We start from the raw sequence: 16,767 nt of genomic DNA on the forward strand, positions 1-16,767 counted from the left end.
AAATTATGTAGCCCACACAGAGGTATCTTTAATAAGCCAATCATTAGATGTAATACATATTTTCCTCACCAAATCCCAAAATTCAAATTATTACATGAACACAGTAACTCTCTAACAGGGTGTTAGAGATCTACACTGGTATCAAACAGAGAAGAGTTGGTTTTTAAAGTGACAAAGAAATTTAATTTCTACATTTTTGCTTGTAGAATTGATAGCTACAGCAAATTGAGGATTTAAATCTTTTTAGACACTACTGAAGTGGTTGAGTTACTTCTATTACACTAACAGCACTTAAAACCTCCAACCACCCTCCTAATTCCCATTCCAATACAGCACATTTTAGTCTCCTTGTCCCACAGCTACTTGATCGTGTAATTTGTCCTTTAAAGGCACAGGTGTTTGGGATTAAGGACTTCATGTTGGGCAGGGTAGGAAGTACTTTGCTTGCATTTACATAGATTACATCAACACTTCACCTTGCTAAAACTAGTATCTTTTTCCAAAATATGATGTCTAGTTAATTAGATGATCTAACACTAATAAAGCTGCATTTACCCACATGTGCCGCATAAAAAATGAAGGGAAGGCACATCTGAAGGATGTCTCATCCAACATACTGCCCAATGCAGGACAATTCTGAAAACAGACAGGGTGCTCTGAGTCATGCCCATAAGCATTCAGGGCAACCTACTCTGGTGTTTGCCCACATATCCCAGGCTACACTGACAATTTTTTTTTCTGATGCAGTAAATAATTGCAATTCCATTTGCAAAAAATTTTAAAGCTCTTCTGGGATGCAGATTAGATAATATATTGGCCCATCAGTTTCAATACAATGAATAGTATTAATTCTTTTTTCATGTTAAAACTGTGGTTTCTATAGAAAAAAATTTAATCAGTTGCCTGCTGTTACTTTAACATTTATATGGAAGACCAAAGTCAGTACTTATGTGGTACACATTCTATACCTAATTTATCCTTTGTCTCCACAATGTGCAGGGATTGTGTTCAGGTGATCAAACTTTTCAAAATAATAATAACTTTTTTTAAAAAGGTAAATTGACTTTTCACTGACGCAGAAGTACTATAAACTTTAATGGCAACTTTTTCATCTTTGTTCTTGCTGCTTTTAAACCCTTCTACTCTGATGCACAAAAAATTTCCACAAACAGATCTGTAGTATGACTGAAGACTGGCATCAAACAGAAGCAACACATAGAAATGGAAATACCTTCAGCCTTTACTAGCGCAAAATTTCATTCGCAAACTCAAAACTTCAGAGTCTACTAGCCTCAGTTCTCTCTTTCATGGATTCATCAGACCGCCCAAACTGAGAAGTGTTGGCTAAACACCGCCCCATGAACCATTTTATTGTCTGAAAGAAACTTATGTTTTCACAAGAAAATCATATATATCTCTAGCAAACAGGTAGAACTCAAATACAGTAATGCACTACTGTGTTTCTCTAAAATAGAACAGTAAACATGAATTTTGTAAAATTTTGTGCTTGCTTCTTTTTATTTTAAAAAAATGATTAAAAATAAAGACTGTTATTCATCATATAGACTGTCTGCCCACTCTCCTGCCTTCCAACTTAATATCTGATTTCTATTACCAGGTATATTCTTAGGATAGTTCTACAGCAGATCCAAAGGTCTTAACACTAGAGGAAAACATTTGTCCCTAAATTGCCTCATTTGGATCTTGATGAGCTTGTACACTGCAGCAGGAAGCTTATTTAAGCTCCTTGATTAGAATTCTATGATCAGAATTCTGTTACTTCAGTGTAAACATTCTTGAAAAGATAAAACATCACAGAGTATAGGAATGGGCACTTTGAAAGATTTTACCATCTCAATATTCCTTTTCCCCTTCATCATCGAATGATGTCAGGCTGATTCACAGCCAAAGGAGATACTCCAAGGACAAATAAAGAGGTAATGCTCTTTGGGTACATCTCAACTGGGAAAAGTGTGGTTTCAGAGTGCTTCCAACCTCCTGGGATGCTGGACACTATAATGAAGTACTGCTCCCAGCTCTAAAAGCTGACTTCTGGATCAGCTGGTCCAAAAGAGACCTATGACCTGTTCTGCTCAGAACTACAATTCAGGTGACCATAGGACTAGATTTCCAGGGGATCTGTCCATACTTCTGTTTAGATGCAACCATTCTTAAATTGAGACTCTTTAAGCTTCTTGCCCATCAAAATTTTTTACAAGTACCCAATGATCTCATGTTTAAAGTTAAGTACTAAGTTATTATGTAATCAAAATCTTCATCAGGACATCGCCACCATCAAGGCCATGTGAGACCTTTCATGGTATCTGAATATTGTGTTCATCATCAGTACAACATCAGCTTTAAACATTTCTGCAAGTCTTAAACAGATGGGTACTTACCACACCTAAGTAAAAAAAGGGCATTTGGACAAAGTTCTAATACTGGCCATTAAAAAAAATTCAAATACAGTATTACAAAATAGCTATTTTATACAAAATAGCTATTTAAACTTGAGTTTATTCTCAAAAGATCTGTTAGAAACCTATTACCTTAATAAGCAATGACCTACTACCGCAATAAGTTCTGCCACAAGGAGGGTTTTTTAAATACTGTCATCCCTCGACATCAGACACCTGCAGTGAAAGCATTTCAAGAATTTCAGGCAGCTGGATGAAGCTGCTTAACTAACTAGGACACCAGCCAAATTCAGAATAAAATAAGAAATAATTAAATTGATTCAATGATTAATCATAAGTGCTGATTATGGGAACATTACTTCAGGACATCTTTTGAGTTTGTTTTGTTGTTGTTGTTGCTGTTTCTTTTTTAAAATACTCTTCATACAGTTTTTAAAATACCAGGCACCACAACTTTGGCCAGAAAAAAGATACATTACAGTTTTTCACCATAACTTGGCTGAAAAAAAAAAAAGTAAAGAAAGATCATGAAATATCAAATCTTGGAGGTTCTAAGGGTTTTGCATTAAAAATCCCTAACTGTTCATCCTTCCTGTTCATCATTCGTCCTCCAAACTCCTTTTTTTGCCAAAATCTTGCCTGGAAAAATAAAGTTTTGATGTCTTTCATGTATGAGCCAACAGGCCAGCCAGGTCCTGAATGTAAATCAGCAACCTGCTACAGCACAGAAGCCTGTGGCTCCTTTTACATCATTCTAAGTCATGCTAGCAAGCGAGCCAAAACAACCACATAAGCAAACAAGAACAAAAGCAAGAACGAAAACCCAAAATTCATACCACCATATTAATTTCTTTTACTATCGGCAACTTATTCATCTTCTAGACCATAGCATCATTAATTTAGCTAACAGCTGCTTAATCAACAACCCCTTAGCAAACTTCAAACTTCAGTTCACTAGCTTTCTCTCCAAGAGTAGATATAAAATGAGAGCCTAGGGATTATCAGTAACAGAGACAAAAAAAAAAAAAACCAAAAAAAACCAGACAAGAATATGCAGAGTTCAGAAACTTGAACAGAACATCTGTTTGCTGTGTACTAAATAATTCTGCATAGTCAGCCTTACTTGCTGCAGTAGTAAACCACTGACCAGGCTAGCCTGACTAAAAGGCTTATGGTATTTGTATACCTTCTTGCATCCCATAATATCTCTAGTAATTTAAACACTATTTCAGAAATGCCCTGTAGAGGCTTCAGCTGATTATTCACATCCATAGCATTCCACTACTCATTAGAATGACTGTAAATGTGTTAGCAGTTCATTTCAAACATTGCAACATGACAGAAAGAGGTCATGTCAATTCTCTGTCAGATTGCTGCCTTGAATTGCATTCTGTTATGTATGCCCATTTACTCCTCAGTGCTTAAGCCAAATATATTTTATATATTTTATACTTCCATTCCAAATGATCCTTCCTCACACTGGAGCCCATCAAAGTACCACCTCAGCCTGCCACTTCTGCATAAAACATAGCTGCAAACCACAAAAGAATGTGGGAAGTATGAAAAACTTTGACAAAACTCCTACTGGCCAGCATCATTAAGACACAGAAAAGAAGACATTGATTTCTGGGGTTTCTCCATATGTCTACATTTCAAACCAGTTAATGAATTAATCCATAAATTAAAGGGAACGCTGTAACTTGCTTCAGAAGGGTAAAATTGGTGAAATTCAAGTCAGACCCCTCAGAGATCACGTCACCTGAGGACTATCCCGTCTTCTTAATCTTACTCCAACCCTATGGACATTCCAATGCCAGTTTTGTCAGTTTGTCATTGTTCATTCATGAATGCAATACTAAATAGTTTTGTGCCTTAAACTCATACCATAACTTATTTTGTAAATCTTTCTGAGAGAAGTCCATAGCACTCCAAACTAGAACTCGTTTCCACTATACAATTCCATCCAAACTAAAAAGGGGGACTAAGTGCAAGTCTTTGCACTTCACTCTGTAAGTCTCAAGCAACAAAAGACCCAAAATACCATTTGAATTAGATCCTGCACACAATAAAATTTTCCATTACTGGGAATGTAACTAAAATAAATCTCAGAAAAAATACAGTCACAAATAACATTTTCAAGGTCATAATTTAGAATTTATTACAAATTACTGTACAATATAAGGATATGTTAAGACATCACTAACAGAATGAACTGAAAAAGACCTGATTTTTCTTTGCTGTAACATGTGACTACACTGAATATACATTGGGTCTTGGGGATAGGGGGATCAGATTTGGATGGACAGAGGGCTTAGGTACACATGGGAGTACATTCCCAAGAGTACACAAAACCATTATCAAGACTCATAGAGCCCTTAGGCAGATAGTGACTTCTGTCACAGTTTTAACAATAAATTATGAACACAAGTAATGTGTTAATACATTTCTACTGAGAAAATGCTTCCTATATGAAATTTGAGCTCCTAAACTTCTGAAGTCTCCTGAGTTTCTCAGGAAAGAGAATTTTTGCCATCTCTCTTCAAAAATAACTAAAAGAAATAAAAGTAGATTATTTAATGTTCTACCAAGAAACAATGTATGCAGAGATACCTCAAGCTGGGTATTTATAATGCAAACCAAGACAGACAAAATGTCTTAAAATTTAAATCACATCCCAAGTAACAACACACATATAACAACAGAAGTACACTTGAGTGGTGGATAATCTATGAAACAGAAATGTCACTTATCTCACAAGGAAACTTGGTATCACTAGCATCTCTTATGAACCCACCAAAGACTAAATCTAAGTCAAAGAAGTTTTATAAGCAGTAGTGACCACAGCCTATTTCATAGATGCAAAGTCTGTTAGATATCACTAGATGTCCTACTTTTCCCATTGCCTTCCCAAAACTAAGAATAACACCCAAATACTACCTGTGTAGTTCATCTCCCAGCTGTTTCAGCCTTCCTGCACTATAAATCTTTCTCCACTGACAACTGGTCTCTGCAGCATGCTTTGTGGAACAGAAGCCAAAAGCAGCAACCCCTTGGTCAGGCTCTGCGAGACTCAGGCTACAGTCAGAATGGTTCAGGAACATGAATCAAACCACAGGATGACACTGTAATCACTTGCTAAGTAACAGCATTTTAAAAATACAGTTATTTGACTAATAACAGCATTTCATAAATCTACCACATAAATCTGAATCACATCTCTGATGCAAACTGGTTTTTAACTGCTTTTCTAAGAGGAATTAAGAGTTTTCACAGAGACATTTTGTTAACATTGGTGAAGAGGCAAAAAGTTTAACTCTACATAGATATTTTTTGCATAATCAGAAAACATGTATTAAGAATGAAGGGACTGGGTTTTGAATAAGAGTACTCATTGTAGATCAGATCATCATGGTCTCTCACCAGACAGACATTTCTGGGCTACACTGCAGTTTAACCATTGACAGTACTAGACAAAGGGAAAAAACCCCATCCCATTGTTTCTCTATCAAGAATAAATGTCTTTCCCTGACAATTTTCTGCGGTACATCACAAACAGCAAAGTTAAAATGCCCACATTTTTAGCTAAAGTGGGTCATAGTTCCTCTTTTGGAAGCGCTAAGGGAACAACACAGCAAATACCTAGCCCAGAAGTGTCCTAGTGAGTGACAGGCAGAAGAGACCAGAATTGCTCCTCCACAGCGTGATCCCAGTAAAAACACCGCCATGCAGCTATACGACAGGGGACACCTGTGCTTTGGTCAAACCCATCTTGACAAGATGCTACTAAGACATACGCCTGCCACTTAGCTAAAAGGCAGGCGACATTCATCATGCTCTGGGCATATTTTTTGCCATATGGCACGATGTGCTTGTACATAATTTGCAGACTATCAAAAGTTCATCTGCTATATGATTAAAACCAGCCCAATTCCCAGGCAGACATTCCTATCTCTAGGAGGGAGGTAAGCTATTATGATCGAAGGGCCAGGCACTGAATCAGAGTAAGAATTCTTCACTGGTCAGATCTATAAGCCTTAAAATAAGCTTATCTGGACAAGACAGTTTAGCACTTAAAAGTAATTTGAAAAGAAGCAACAGGTGTGTAAAGTACTATTCCTATTAACAAGGAGAAAGTTGCTAATATAAAAAGTGTGTCCTCACAGAGTTTTGTTAAAATATAGATTCTCCTAGATCTTTTCCCCTGTAATAAAAGTCAAAAAATACTGATATTTCCTGATACGGAAAGCATGATTACCAAATCAATCAGCATATTATGGAAGGCACTCCAGTAGGTTGCTCTTTTTTGCTTTTCAAATAAAGATTGAAGTTTTATTTCATGTATTGAGAAAAACAGAACAGACATCAAAGCAGGTCCAACTTGAAATATTGTATTGCACACAGCAAGAGTATACAGAAGTTCAAGTTTGCTGTCTCAAGATAATGTGTCTTTACCTACCCACACAATTACTTTGAATACAATATGTATTCAGAGTTGATGAGATAAAGTTGCCTTTCTTCAAGTACAAACAGTATCCAAGTTCAAAGGACAGCATCTGATCTTGTTCTATAAGATGCAAATGATTGTTTCAGTTCACAGAATAAACTGACAGACTGCCTCTAGCCCACAAGTTCTAACCAACAAAAAAAAGATCCAAAAGCAAATTAGCTTTTAAAAAGTATGCTTAAACAAATGGGGGAAGGAATCTCTCCCCCAGGAAGCTCTTTTAAAAACAAGAGTCAGAGACTGACTTCATCAGGTAAGAATTTCACCATCACTAACAGTTTTGCACAGAAAAAGTCACTGGGAAGAGCAAGAGTCTTCATCAATACTCAATATGTGCTATTTAAAAGACCCAAAACCTACATCCACAATGCAAGTCCCTTCAAACTACTGAAGAAACACAAATGGAAAACCATAACTAATGTAACTCCTCTTTTCAGCCACTAGCTGCTCCTTCCAAATGAAGAACAAGTCAAGCTGTCCATACAGATGATGACCTCAAAGGCATGAAGACAAATGCCTCCACTTTGATTCACACAATAAGACATTAAAAATCTTGAATTACACCATCATTCTGGTGAGACACTTTGCACCAGAGCATAAAACACATTTTATGAATAATTAGGAACAAATGCATCAAAGTCAAAGAATTTCTTATCTCTTTCATAAACGGTAGAAATTAGCTATTCATAAGCATATTGTCAACAGTAGCACATTCCCAAAAAGCAGCTTCAAATTCTGCAACCACACAATGACAAAATTTCTCTTCAACACAAGCTTCACAGTAACAAACTTTTTAAAAAGTCATTCCATAGCAACTAGGATTGATCTTCATCTTGATTTCTACAGGACCATTCTCCCCTTGTGCTCCCAGCTCTGGACTTTCCTCCTGGCTCTCCCTAGAATTAGTACCCAGTCAGTGACACAACACGCTGATCCTGCTGGAAAACAACCTTAAAAACAATGGGGTTCATTTTAGCCAAATTGTCTCCTGGGCTCAGTTTAGGTGGCAGGAGGACACGTAAGCAGAACCATGCCAGTTTGGACTCAGTAGGCTGCATTATCCTCCTGGAATACTTTTCTACTCTCCTTCCAGGTAGCTTAAATCCATAAGAACTTAAACACCACAGCGTAACAGTTGTGGATTCTTAGCATCATTTCTATTCATGCCTTTCTGAAAGTGTATCACCATGGAAATACTAATGTATGTAAATTTTTCTTTATTCATTTTCAATCTTTTCCATTACTTCCAGGAGTACTAGTCCAGTTTTCAGTCATCAGTGCGATGTATAAATTGTTAAATCACAGATATCTATACACTTTTTTAGGCTAAAAAGAAGAAGGTAGCAAAAAACCAAAATAAGACCCTTTTCACAAAAGTCAACTTATCTATTGATGTTACAAAGATTAGTAAGTGGAAGTAGAGAAATCCTCTTAACTTGTTAGAATAACCTTAGTATCACGTTCAAAGCCCAGAATTTTAACCAAACAGTTGAAGACTAGTCATTTAACTGGAAAAAAATCAAAAACTCCTAATGCAATCTGTACAGATCTCTAAAGTTATAAATAATTTTTCATATCTGATCTATATATTAACTCTCACTGTTTTCCTTCACGTGTACAACTTCTCATTAAGTCTTACATTGTGCATGATAACCATTGTAACACTATTTTGTAAGTCAAGATAGGTTTTAATCAAAATAGCTCTGGTAGGCAAGTACTACAGACACAGGTCTGGATAAACCACAGCCTATAGCACTTGTCCCACTTCACATACCAGGTCACAGTTCTTGGCTGTGACCAGCAGTACATACTTTGCACACATAAGCAAGTAGTCCACAGCATTTCCTGACTTGTTAACTTCACATGCCCCGAGTTGAAAGACACAGTGCAGCTCTATCACTTCCAGAGGAATAAAGAATAAAAGCATTATCTTGGAGTTACCATAGCCATTTTCAGTCAACAACACACAGCCCCATGCAAATGACAGACTGGTTAAAAAACTCACATACACAATCACTTTGTATTTGAACACTGTCTGATGCTATCACAGCTATAGTAGACTGCAATATTAGAATTCTACTTTACACTGGATAAACAAATAAAGATGTCAGATCTTCAGACACAGCTCGTCTCTCATTGAATGTTCAGCACTTGCATCATGGGTTTTATTTTGAATAAATATAGATGAATTAAGTAAAAGCAATCCTCAACCTGTCACTGAAATCAGAATGAGATACTAGACAGTTTCACAGGGAGCATGCACATTCCTGAGCAGACAAGAAGATAGGAATAAATCAGGTGGAATTGGGATAAAAACCAGCAAATGATACTACAGGATGAAACAGGGAAGAAAAAGATATTTTGGGAAAAAATTGTTGCCCTATCTCACTACAGGATTATTTCAAGCTGTACATCGTGGAGTGCCATCAAAGGATTCTCTACTGATTTTTCAAAAGACCAAGTTGACCATTGCTTATTAAGGCTCAAATGTCATAAAGTATGTTGAAACAATCATTTAGCAGCTCCACACCATCAAAGACACGAAAGCCTCATTCCCTCCTCAGTTACTAGCAAACAAGGGAAGGGAAGATAGAAAGGGAATGAGAAATTATGTGAGAAAGCAGTGAAGGTTTGCCAGTAAATTCGTTCTTAGCAAGCAGCAGCCTAAAGAAAGGCCATTATCAGGTAGTTGCTGCAGTGGTAAATGATCAGTGTTGAGGTCAGCACTTAGAATTAAGATCAATCCCTTTCAAACTGCAATAACTAACACTTATTATTTTATTCATCTGTCACAGCACAGCTTTCTTACATGCATGAAAGAATCAATCCAAATGTATTTTTGAGTTTCTGATGATGCCTCTCACCATGTTATTTCATTTCTGCTTGTCTCTTATTTGCTACCTTTAATGAGCTCAGTGTCTTCCGTGACTCCTATTTCTGCTGTGACTGAAAGTCTTTTACCATGCACCCCTGAGCTACAGCAATGTCCAGGAAAAAGACAGGATAGAAGTCCCCCTGCTTAAATAACTTCAACTTCAGTAACTTCAGTTGTCACAGTCTCTGCTGTTCACAAGACAAGAGAAAGCAATGAAAAGGTGAAGAATAAACTGCCCTTCTTTTCTATGGAAAAAGGGCAAATGACATTTAATTGCTGAAACCTACTAAATTTTCTAATTCAGAATCTAATCAAATCTAGCACATGCTACAGAATCCCATGCTAAAATTTGTAGTGTTTTCACCTCCCCAAAAGATGAAAGCAGCAATGGAAACTGCATTCCCTACTCACAAAGCAAACTCTTTCACAATCACTTGACTTGTAAAGTTCTCTGCTTTTCTGCACATCCAATGCTTCTCAAGCACTTTCTTAGTTATACAGTTAGCAAGTACTCTTGAAACATTTAAGCAGAAGTATACTATAAACTATTTCAAATGTACAAATGTATTTTAAAAGACTTCAGTCCTCAGTGGAAAGCAAAGTGAGAACAGAAAGGATAATTTTGTTTTCATAGCATCTCATTCCTTACCACTGACAGGAGTGGGACAGGAGTGCAGATAAAGATTTAAATGAATATCACTCGAAGCTTCAGAATTTTTGACACAGAACTCATAGGCAAACTATTAAAAAAGCATCTGTTGTGAGTCAATGGTGATATATAGAAACCAAGATATGAGAAGCCCTGAATTCATGGTAAGACAACCAAGCATCATCCCACTGCTGAAAAATTAGATTACTGAGAATCCTATCTCCTATTTCACTCCTCCTTGATGCTTACTCTATTGGTTCCACTAAGGAATATAACAAACACGAGGCCTACTTAAAATGTGCTGAATGACAGGAAAAAAATCCTTTCTAAATTCCTGTCCCACCCCAAGCCCCTATTAAATATCAGAAAAAAAAAAAAAAAACCAAACCAAAGCAATACTATACAATTACTCAGTATTCCAAGAACTTGAAAGAGTTTCAAGGGAACGTCAGAAAAAAATTATGCATTCCTCTAACCCTTTCTCCCCTTTTCATTTGCTTCATCCTCTTCAGTCCATAGTTGTCTCTTAATATTTTCGTCAAGTAGAAGGAGGATAAAATTCATACTGTGGGCTATTTCCCTGCTGACAATAAGCCAGTTTCAGAAGAACTGTCATGACCAGCAAGTTCTCAGCTTGCTGTAGCTTGAGGGAGACATGAACAGAGAAGTTAAATCTATATATTTAGTGACTGAAAATATTGCTACAACTCTCACATTCTTGCCTTTATGTCTCTCTGTCTATCTGAAGGATAGATCTTAAAGTGCCCTCTCTTTTGGGCCACTAGCCTTTAAAACAAATCAGCACAAAACAGTGTTTAGAGATAAAAATCACTGGTGAACATTGCAAAACATTAAAAACCCTTAAGCTTCCACAACGCTCCTAAAACACAAGCTAAGTCACTATTGCCATTGAAAGTGTGAGATTCTCTAACATCAGTGGGATTATTCAGATAAATAAAGTGGGCAAAACTGAAAACTGGGTCCCAAGCTTGAAGCTGATGTAAATTTTTTTCCATGGTTGTACACAAGGCTATAATTGTATTAACAGACCTGCACCATGTAAGCAGCAACAAATGCATGTTCTAGAAAAGAACATGAGAAAAAATATTAAAAAACATAACAACCACAAGCACAATTTTCCAAGAAGCTTTCAAATATGGCATTTTCAACTGCCCTCTTATTTCCAGATGTGAGTATTTTAAACCAGTAACAAAGTTCCTAACTGTGCTCAAATACACCTGGCAATTTACAAACATATGGCTAATGTCTCAAAGCACTAGTCTTCAGTATTTTTATCTTCTAAATCAAAGAGGATAAAAATTATTTTAGAACATCAAACATGACTTTTCTATGTAATCATCCAGGGAATGCAGTGTAACAACAGCAAAATGAATATTGTCAGTAAAAACTTATCTATTTTACACTTGCTTTACCAATGAAACATTTTAGAAGCCTGTGTACTATAATATTCCACAGGTACATCATGAAAACTTTGTGATCTCTATGAGAGAAAATAGCTGGGGAAAAAGAAAGTCCTAAAGTATCACCAGCCAAGGCAACATGTTTTCAGTCATCTTTATAATCCATTACCTTCATTTTGACAATTTATTATAAATTTTAGAAACAACATTAATCCAGATTTTATTGTATCAACAAACTTGGAAAATCACTTTTCAACTTTTCTGACAGCAAGCCCAAATAATGTTCTGTATGGTTCCCAAATGTATATTCTCTAAATACATGAAAGACAAAACTGAATCTAAAGCAAAATCATCACAAGAATTTCACTAATTTCATATTAGCTTTTCCAAAATAGGCCACCAGTATAAATACAGATTGCAAACAGAGATATTGTAAACACAAATACTGCAAGTTGCACATCAAATGGGCTTGTCAGTCTCTCTTCTGTGCAGGCAATTCAGCCTCACAGCTGAGCCATGTACACTAAAGCATGGATTCTCTTAAGTACCTAGGGCAAAATCCCTTTTTGTTTGTTTTGCATGACTGACACAGGTTAACAATTATTTCAAACACTACTCTTCTGAAAAAGGTCTTTATAATCTGTAATGAGAACTAAGGGAGTAAGGTCTCAGGACTTGGTTTCCCTTTCACCTGTAAGGTATTAATGAAACAATATTTATCCTATCTCTATAGGATGGCAAACACACAAGTGTTATGTCACTGTCTACTCTGTTAATGAGAGTGAAGACTCAAATTTTACCATCAAATATGAACAGTCTTGAACTTTTCAGGACTACAGAATGTATTAAATTAAATTAGCAGTATACTCATTGAGGCAGTATTAGAACACTCCATATCACATTTTGCTTTACCTCAATCATACCATCTTCTATCCTGATTTGAAAACACAAAAATAAGGTCTAAAAACTGAACAAAACTTCATATCCACTATTTCTAGAGACGGTAAAGAAAGAAGTTTTATATTGCCTGCATTGAAAAAAAAAAACCCAAGAATGCCAGGTGTAATGAATAACACTGTCTTGTATACCTTATCATCTCACTAATATTTACAAGGTAATGAACATGTTGTGAAGTACAGAGGAATTTAAGCATGAAGTTTGCCACTACTGGAATTTGCTGTTATAGCAAGTAAGAATGAGCAGCAGGCCTTACACAGCACATGATGCTCGTCAAAACTTCCCTCTGCAACTTGCAGCCAGCCAGCTTCACCACAACCACCTTATCTAAGTTCACCTGAGAAACAGAAACCAAGGCCTTCATTTATAATTCAGTGCTGCTTGTTTCATAAATTTATAGTGTCTTTTAGAATTTTTTTTTTTTTAGATAATAAGACTGCACTATTTCCAATTGCAACACCGTATGTCATAATATGCACAAAGTTTTGGCGTTTAACTGCTTTTCAGCACCACTTCGGACGAAAGACACGCTTTGCACTAGGTAACGTGTGCGCCTGTGATCCAGCTATTAAAAACAGTCATTGAAGCCGACGCACAGAGCCAGCAGCCAGCATCCGTGTCCAGCCGGCAGAGCTGCCCCGGGCACTGCGGGACGAGCAGCGTTCTCACAGGGTGCTCCCCTCGCTGAAGCACTTCCACAGCAGTTTTACAGAGCTCAGCCCCGGCAGGGGCAGCACACACGGCGGGCCCCGGCTGGCGGGGGCTGAGCGGATTTGGGCTCGCTGAGGCCTAGCGAGCACACGAGGCCTCCGGCTGCCCCGGCTCCTTGCCCGGCAGCCCCGCACACCGCTCCGGGCGGCCCAGGGGAGCGGGGCACACGGGAGGGCCCGGCGCCCGGGATGCTCCGCAACCCAGGACGGGGGAGGCGGCCCCGCTCCGCAGCGCCCGGGGAAGACGGAGGACGGGGAGCCAGCGCCTCCGGTTTGGGAGGGACTCGCAAACTTTGGTACCTGTCGGGAACTCCCCAAATGCCAGCAACCCCCGGCCGCTCCCAGAGAAGCTCCACAGGCTTCTCCCTCCCACCCCGTCCCAACATCAACTCAAGCCACAGGCTTAGAAACAAGCCTGTACCCGTGCCTGTGGGAAGGAGGGCACGGCGTGGCCCCCCGCTCCCCGTCCCGAGAGGGGATCCTCTGGCGCGCCCCCCTCCCGTCCCTCCCGGCGGGGCCGCTCCGAGCCCACCGCCCGCCCGGGCCTCGCCGCCTCCCTGCCCGCGCTCCACCTGTCCCGGGGGTCGATCCAGCTGGTCTGCTTGGTGTTGTGGTCGATGTAGAAGACTTTGCCGTCGTAATCCCTCGCCTCCTCCCAGCCATCGGGTAAGGGAAGCTGCCCATTCCCCGCTTTCCTAGGCATGGTCGGGCGGCGGGGGTAGATGCTCCATAGGGACAGAAAGAAAGACGGGAAGCGGGAAAAGCCCCGACCCGGGCCGGGGAAGGGGCCGGGAGCGGGGGCTCGCGGGAGCCCACGGAAGCCCTCTGCCGGGTCTCAGTCCACCATGCCCGGGCTGCCGCCTCGCCCGCGCCGCGGCGGCGGGTCAGGGCTGCCGGCGGAGCCCAGCTGCCGTCTGGGCGCGGGGAGCCCGGCTGAGCCCCGGGCGGCCGCGGCCGCCGCTCATTAGCATGAGATTAGCATCCATCTCATCTGCATGCACATTCCTCCCGCCGCATTCCTCAGGGTTAACCCTGGCCGCGCTGCCCGCCGGGCTGGGCCGGGCAGGCCCCGGCCGCGGATCCAGCGCGGAAGCGTCCGGCGGGCAGGAGCGGGAAAAACGCTGCGAGAGGGGCCCGTCTGCTTCCATCGAGCTTTGCCCAGGGGCTTGGCCGGCGTGCGGGCAGGAGACAGGCCCCCGCGGGGGACGGGCGCTCCGGCCGCGTCCCCGCAGCCTGGCGGGGCAGCTGGCGGGGCCGGGAGCCCCGCGGTCACCGCCGCCCCGCGGGGGACGGCAGCGCCCCGGCATGACGGACCCCGGCGCGTCCCATTCTTTGTCTGCCTCGGGTGGCGCAGGAGACTTTGTCGCGGGGCAACTCTCGGCCCTCGGAGCGCGGGGAACGTGCCCTGGGAAAAGGCGGCTTTGCCGCTGCCTCCATGCCCAGAGTCGGGGCAGTGTCGAGTTCCCTTTCCCAGCCGTTCAGGTCTCTCCCATCTCCCTTCACATCCTCGTGAACTCTCGCTGAAGTCCAGTAAAGTTCAGGGTTCCTAAAAAGGACCTTGTTATTTAAAATACTTGAGTTCAAAATTTAAATACAAATGGGGACCTTTCTTTAACCATGAAAGTACCTAATCTTAGTGTCTTTAGTTTTGTTTTTGAGTGTGTGTTGGTTTGGGGTTTTTTTACCAGAAACACCAGTGAAGAATATTTGTATGCCCTGAGCACCCTGGACGTTGTGGTCCGAAAAGCAAGCAGCTAAGATGCATTAAGTATAGACACCAGGTATGAGTTACTGAGTGTTTATCTTTCATTTGCCATAGGAGAAGAGTACCCCAGGCTGGTTACCATGGTTCAGCTGATAGAAGGTAACTTAATGAGCTCTATTAATTTGCATGTGTATCTGATTCCCAAGATCTGGCACCAGAGTAGAGCATCAGTGGGGGAATATGACTCTTTAGTTTAGCAGCTAGTATTCCTAGGTAACTCAAGTCCCTGTTTCCTAGAATGTTTTATTTCTTTTCATTTAAAGTTACTGGTTTTAAGTAACAAGATTTTCCTGGGAGAGGAAGTCTCAAACCCAGAGCTGGTTTTGCGGTTTTTGTTTGTTTGTTTTTGTGGTTTTTGCTTTTTGTTTGTTTTGTTTTGGTTTTTTTTATGTCTGTTTATCTTCTCCATTATAGCTTTCTAGTATTCAGCTCTATAAATTATTCTTCTGGGGCAATTTACACTTATTAAGTACTGGACTTGTTCTGTGCATAACACATTTTTGGATTCCACTTCAGAGGCCACATATCTGACAAGCACTGAAGTAATGAATTTGCAGCTATCGAAGTCCTACTGTTGGGTCTGCTCCTAAATAGAAAAACGTATCAGCAAGCTATTATTTTAATTTAGCTAATTGCCAGTCTGGTAGAGATAAGATCTGCATTATTTTAGTCACTCTACTTATTTTATTCTTCAGTCTTGTCTCCAAATGACCCATATGGCTCCCTTCTCCAGACTTTTTTGGAGATTTTGACACCTGTTATATTAAGGTAATGTGCAGCGAAACTGTACATTAACTGTACTTCATACATGAAGTAAGGTCCTGGTATTTAACAGTGGAGAAAAACTGAGCTGTGCTAACTTCTGGATATCCATAGGAGTTGAGCTGCTTAGGGAATGCAGCAGGACCATTGCCTGTTAAAGAGACAGATGCATTTCTTTTCAGTGAAAATATTGTTTCAAAGAGCTTTGTGGTTTGTAAGGGTCAGTTTTCTTGTCCATCAGTAAAAAACCATCCCCACATTTACCAAGCATTTAGTTTGTGTCCTTTTAAACAGTTTACTCAATTTTATAATTTATTTATAGGTGTTGCCCTATAGTGAGAAATTACATGTGGTGGTTGTGAGACAGAGTAAACTGAATTTCCTTTTCCGTTTTAAAGTTCAGTTTGCATTATCAATAAGGCATTTTGTTATGTAAGTTGATAAAATCTATAGAGGATATACATTTCTTTCTGAAGCCAACTGCCAGTTACTTATCTTTGGCATTAACCAGGAGCTTTTATAACAATATAGCCTTTTTCACCTTGAAAAAGCGGGCCTGTTATACAGCAGCATTCCTGTACTCCTAGTCCCTAAATAATTCACACAGAAGAAAGAATAAAATTAGAAAATCTGTAAAACCAAGACAAAACTGGAACATTATTTGTGTCAGTACTTCCTCTGAAGGTAGTCATGGCACCTGAGGGAAT

The 16,767-nt window shown here is 39.9% G+C and overlaps 1 protein-coding gene and 1 long non-coding RNA gene across 3 annotated transcripts in view; one reads left to right on the plus strand and one right to left on the minus strand.

The window, feature by feature from the left end:
- The window catches only part of WWC2 (WW and C2 domain containing 2), a 94,729-nt gene extending 80,189 nt beyond the window's left edge, over window positions 1-14,540 (minus strand). Inside the window, exon 1 of one of the 2 annotated variants that reach the window (XM_068187003.1) lies at window positions 14,106-14,540. In XM_068187003.1, coding sequence (XP_068043104.1) covers window positions 14,106-14,236 — 131 coding nt within the window. In that variant the 5' untranslated portion in view covers window positions 14,237-14,540. Of the gene's footprint in view, window positions 1-13,833; window positions 13,942-14,105 lie in introns of those variants that run through there. The other variant, XM_068187004.1, reaches the window with a different exon arrangement.
- Window positions 14,067-16,055, plus strand: LOC137472175 (uncharacterized). Its single transcript, XR_010998047.1, has 3 exons — window positions 14,067-14,199; window positions 15,222-15,397; window positions 15,994-16,055. It is a non-coding gene; the product is annotated as an uncharacterized lncRNA (long non-coding RNA).
- Window positions 16,056-16,767: the final 712 nt, after the last annotated feature.

The sequence above is a fragment of the Anomalospiza imberbis genome, chromosome 4 (assembly GCF_031753505.1).
Source record: "Anomalospiza imberbis isolate Cuckoo-Finch-1a 21T00152 chromosome 4, ASM3175350v1, whole genome shotgun sequence".
Taxonomy (NCBI): domain Eukaryota; kingdom Metazoa; phylum Chordata; class Aves; order Passeriformes; family Viduidae; genus Anomalospiza; species Anomalospiza imberbis.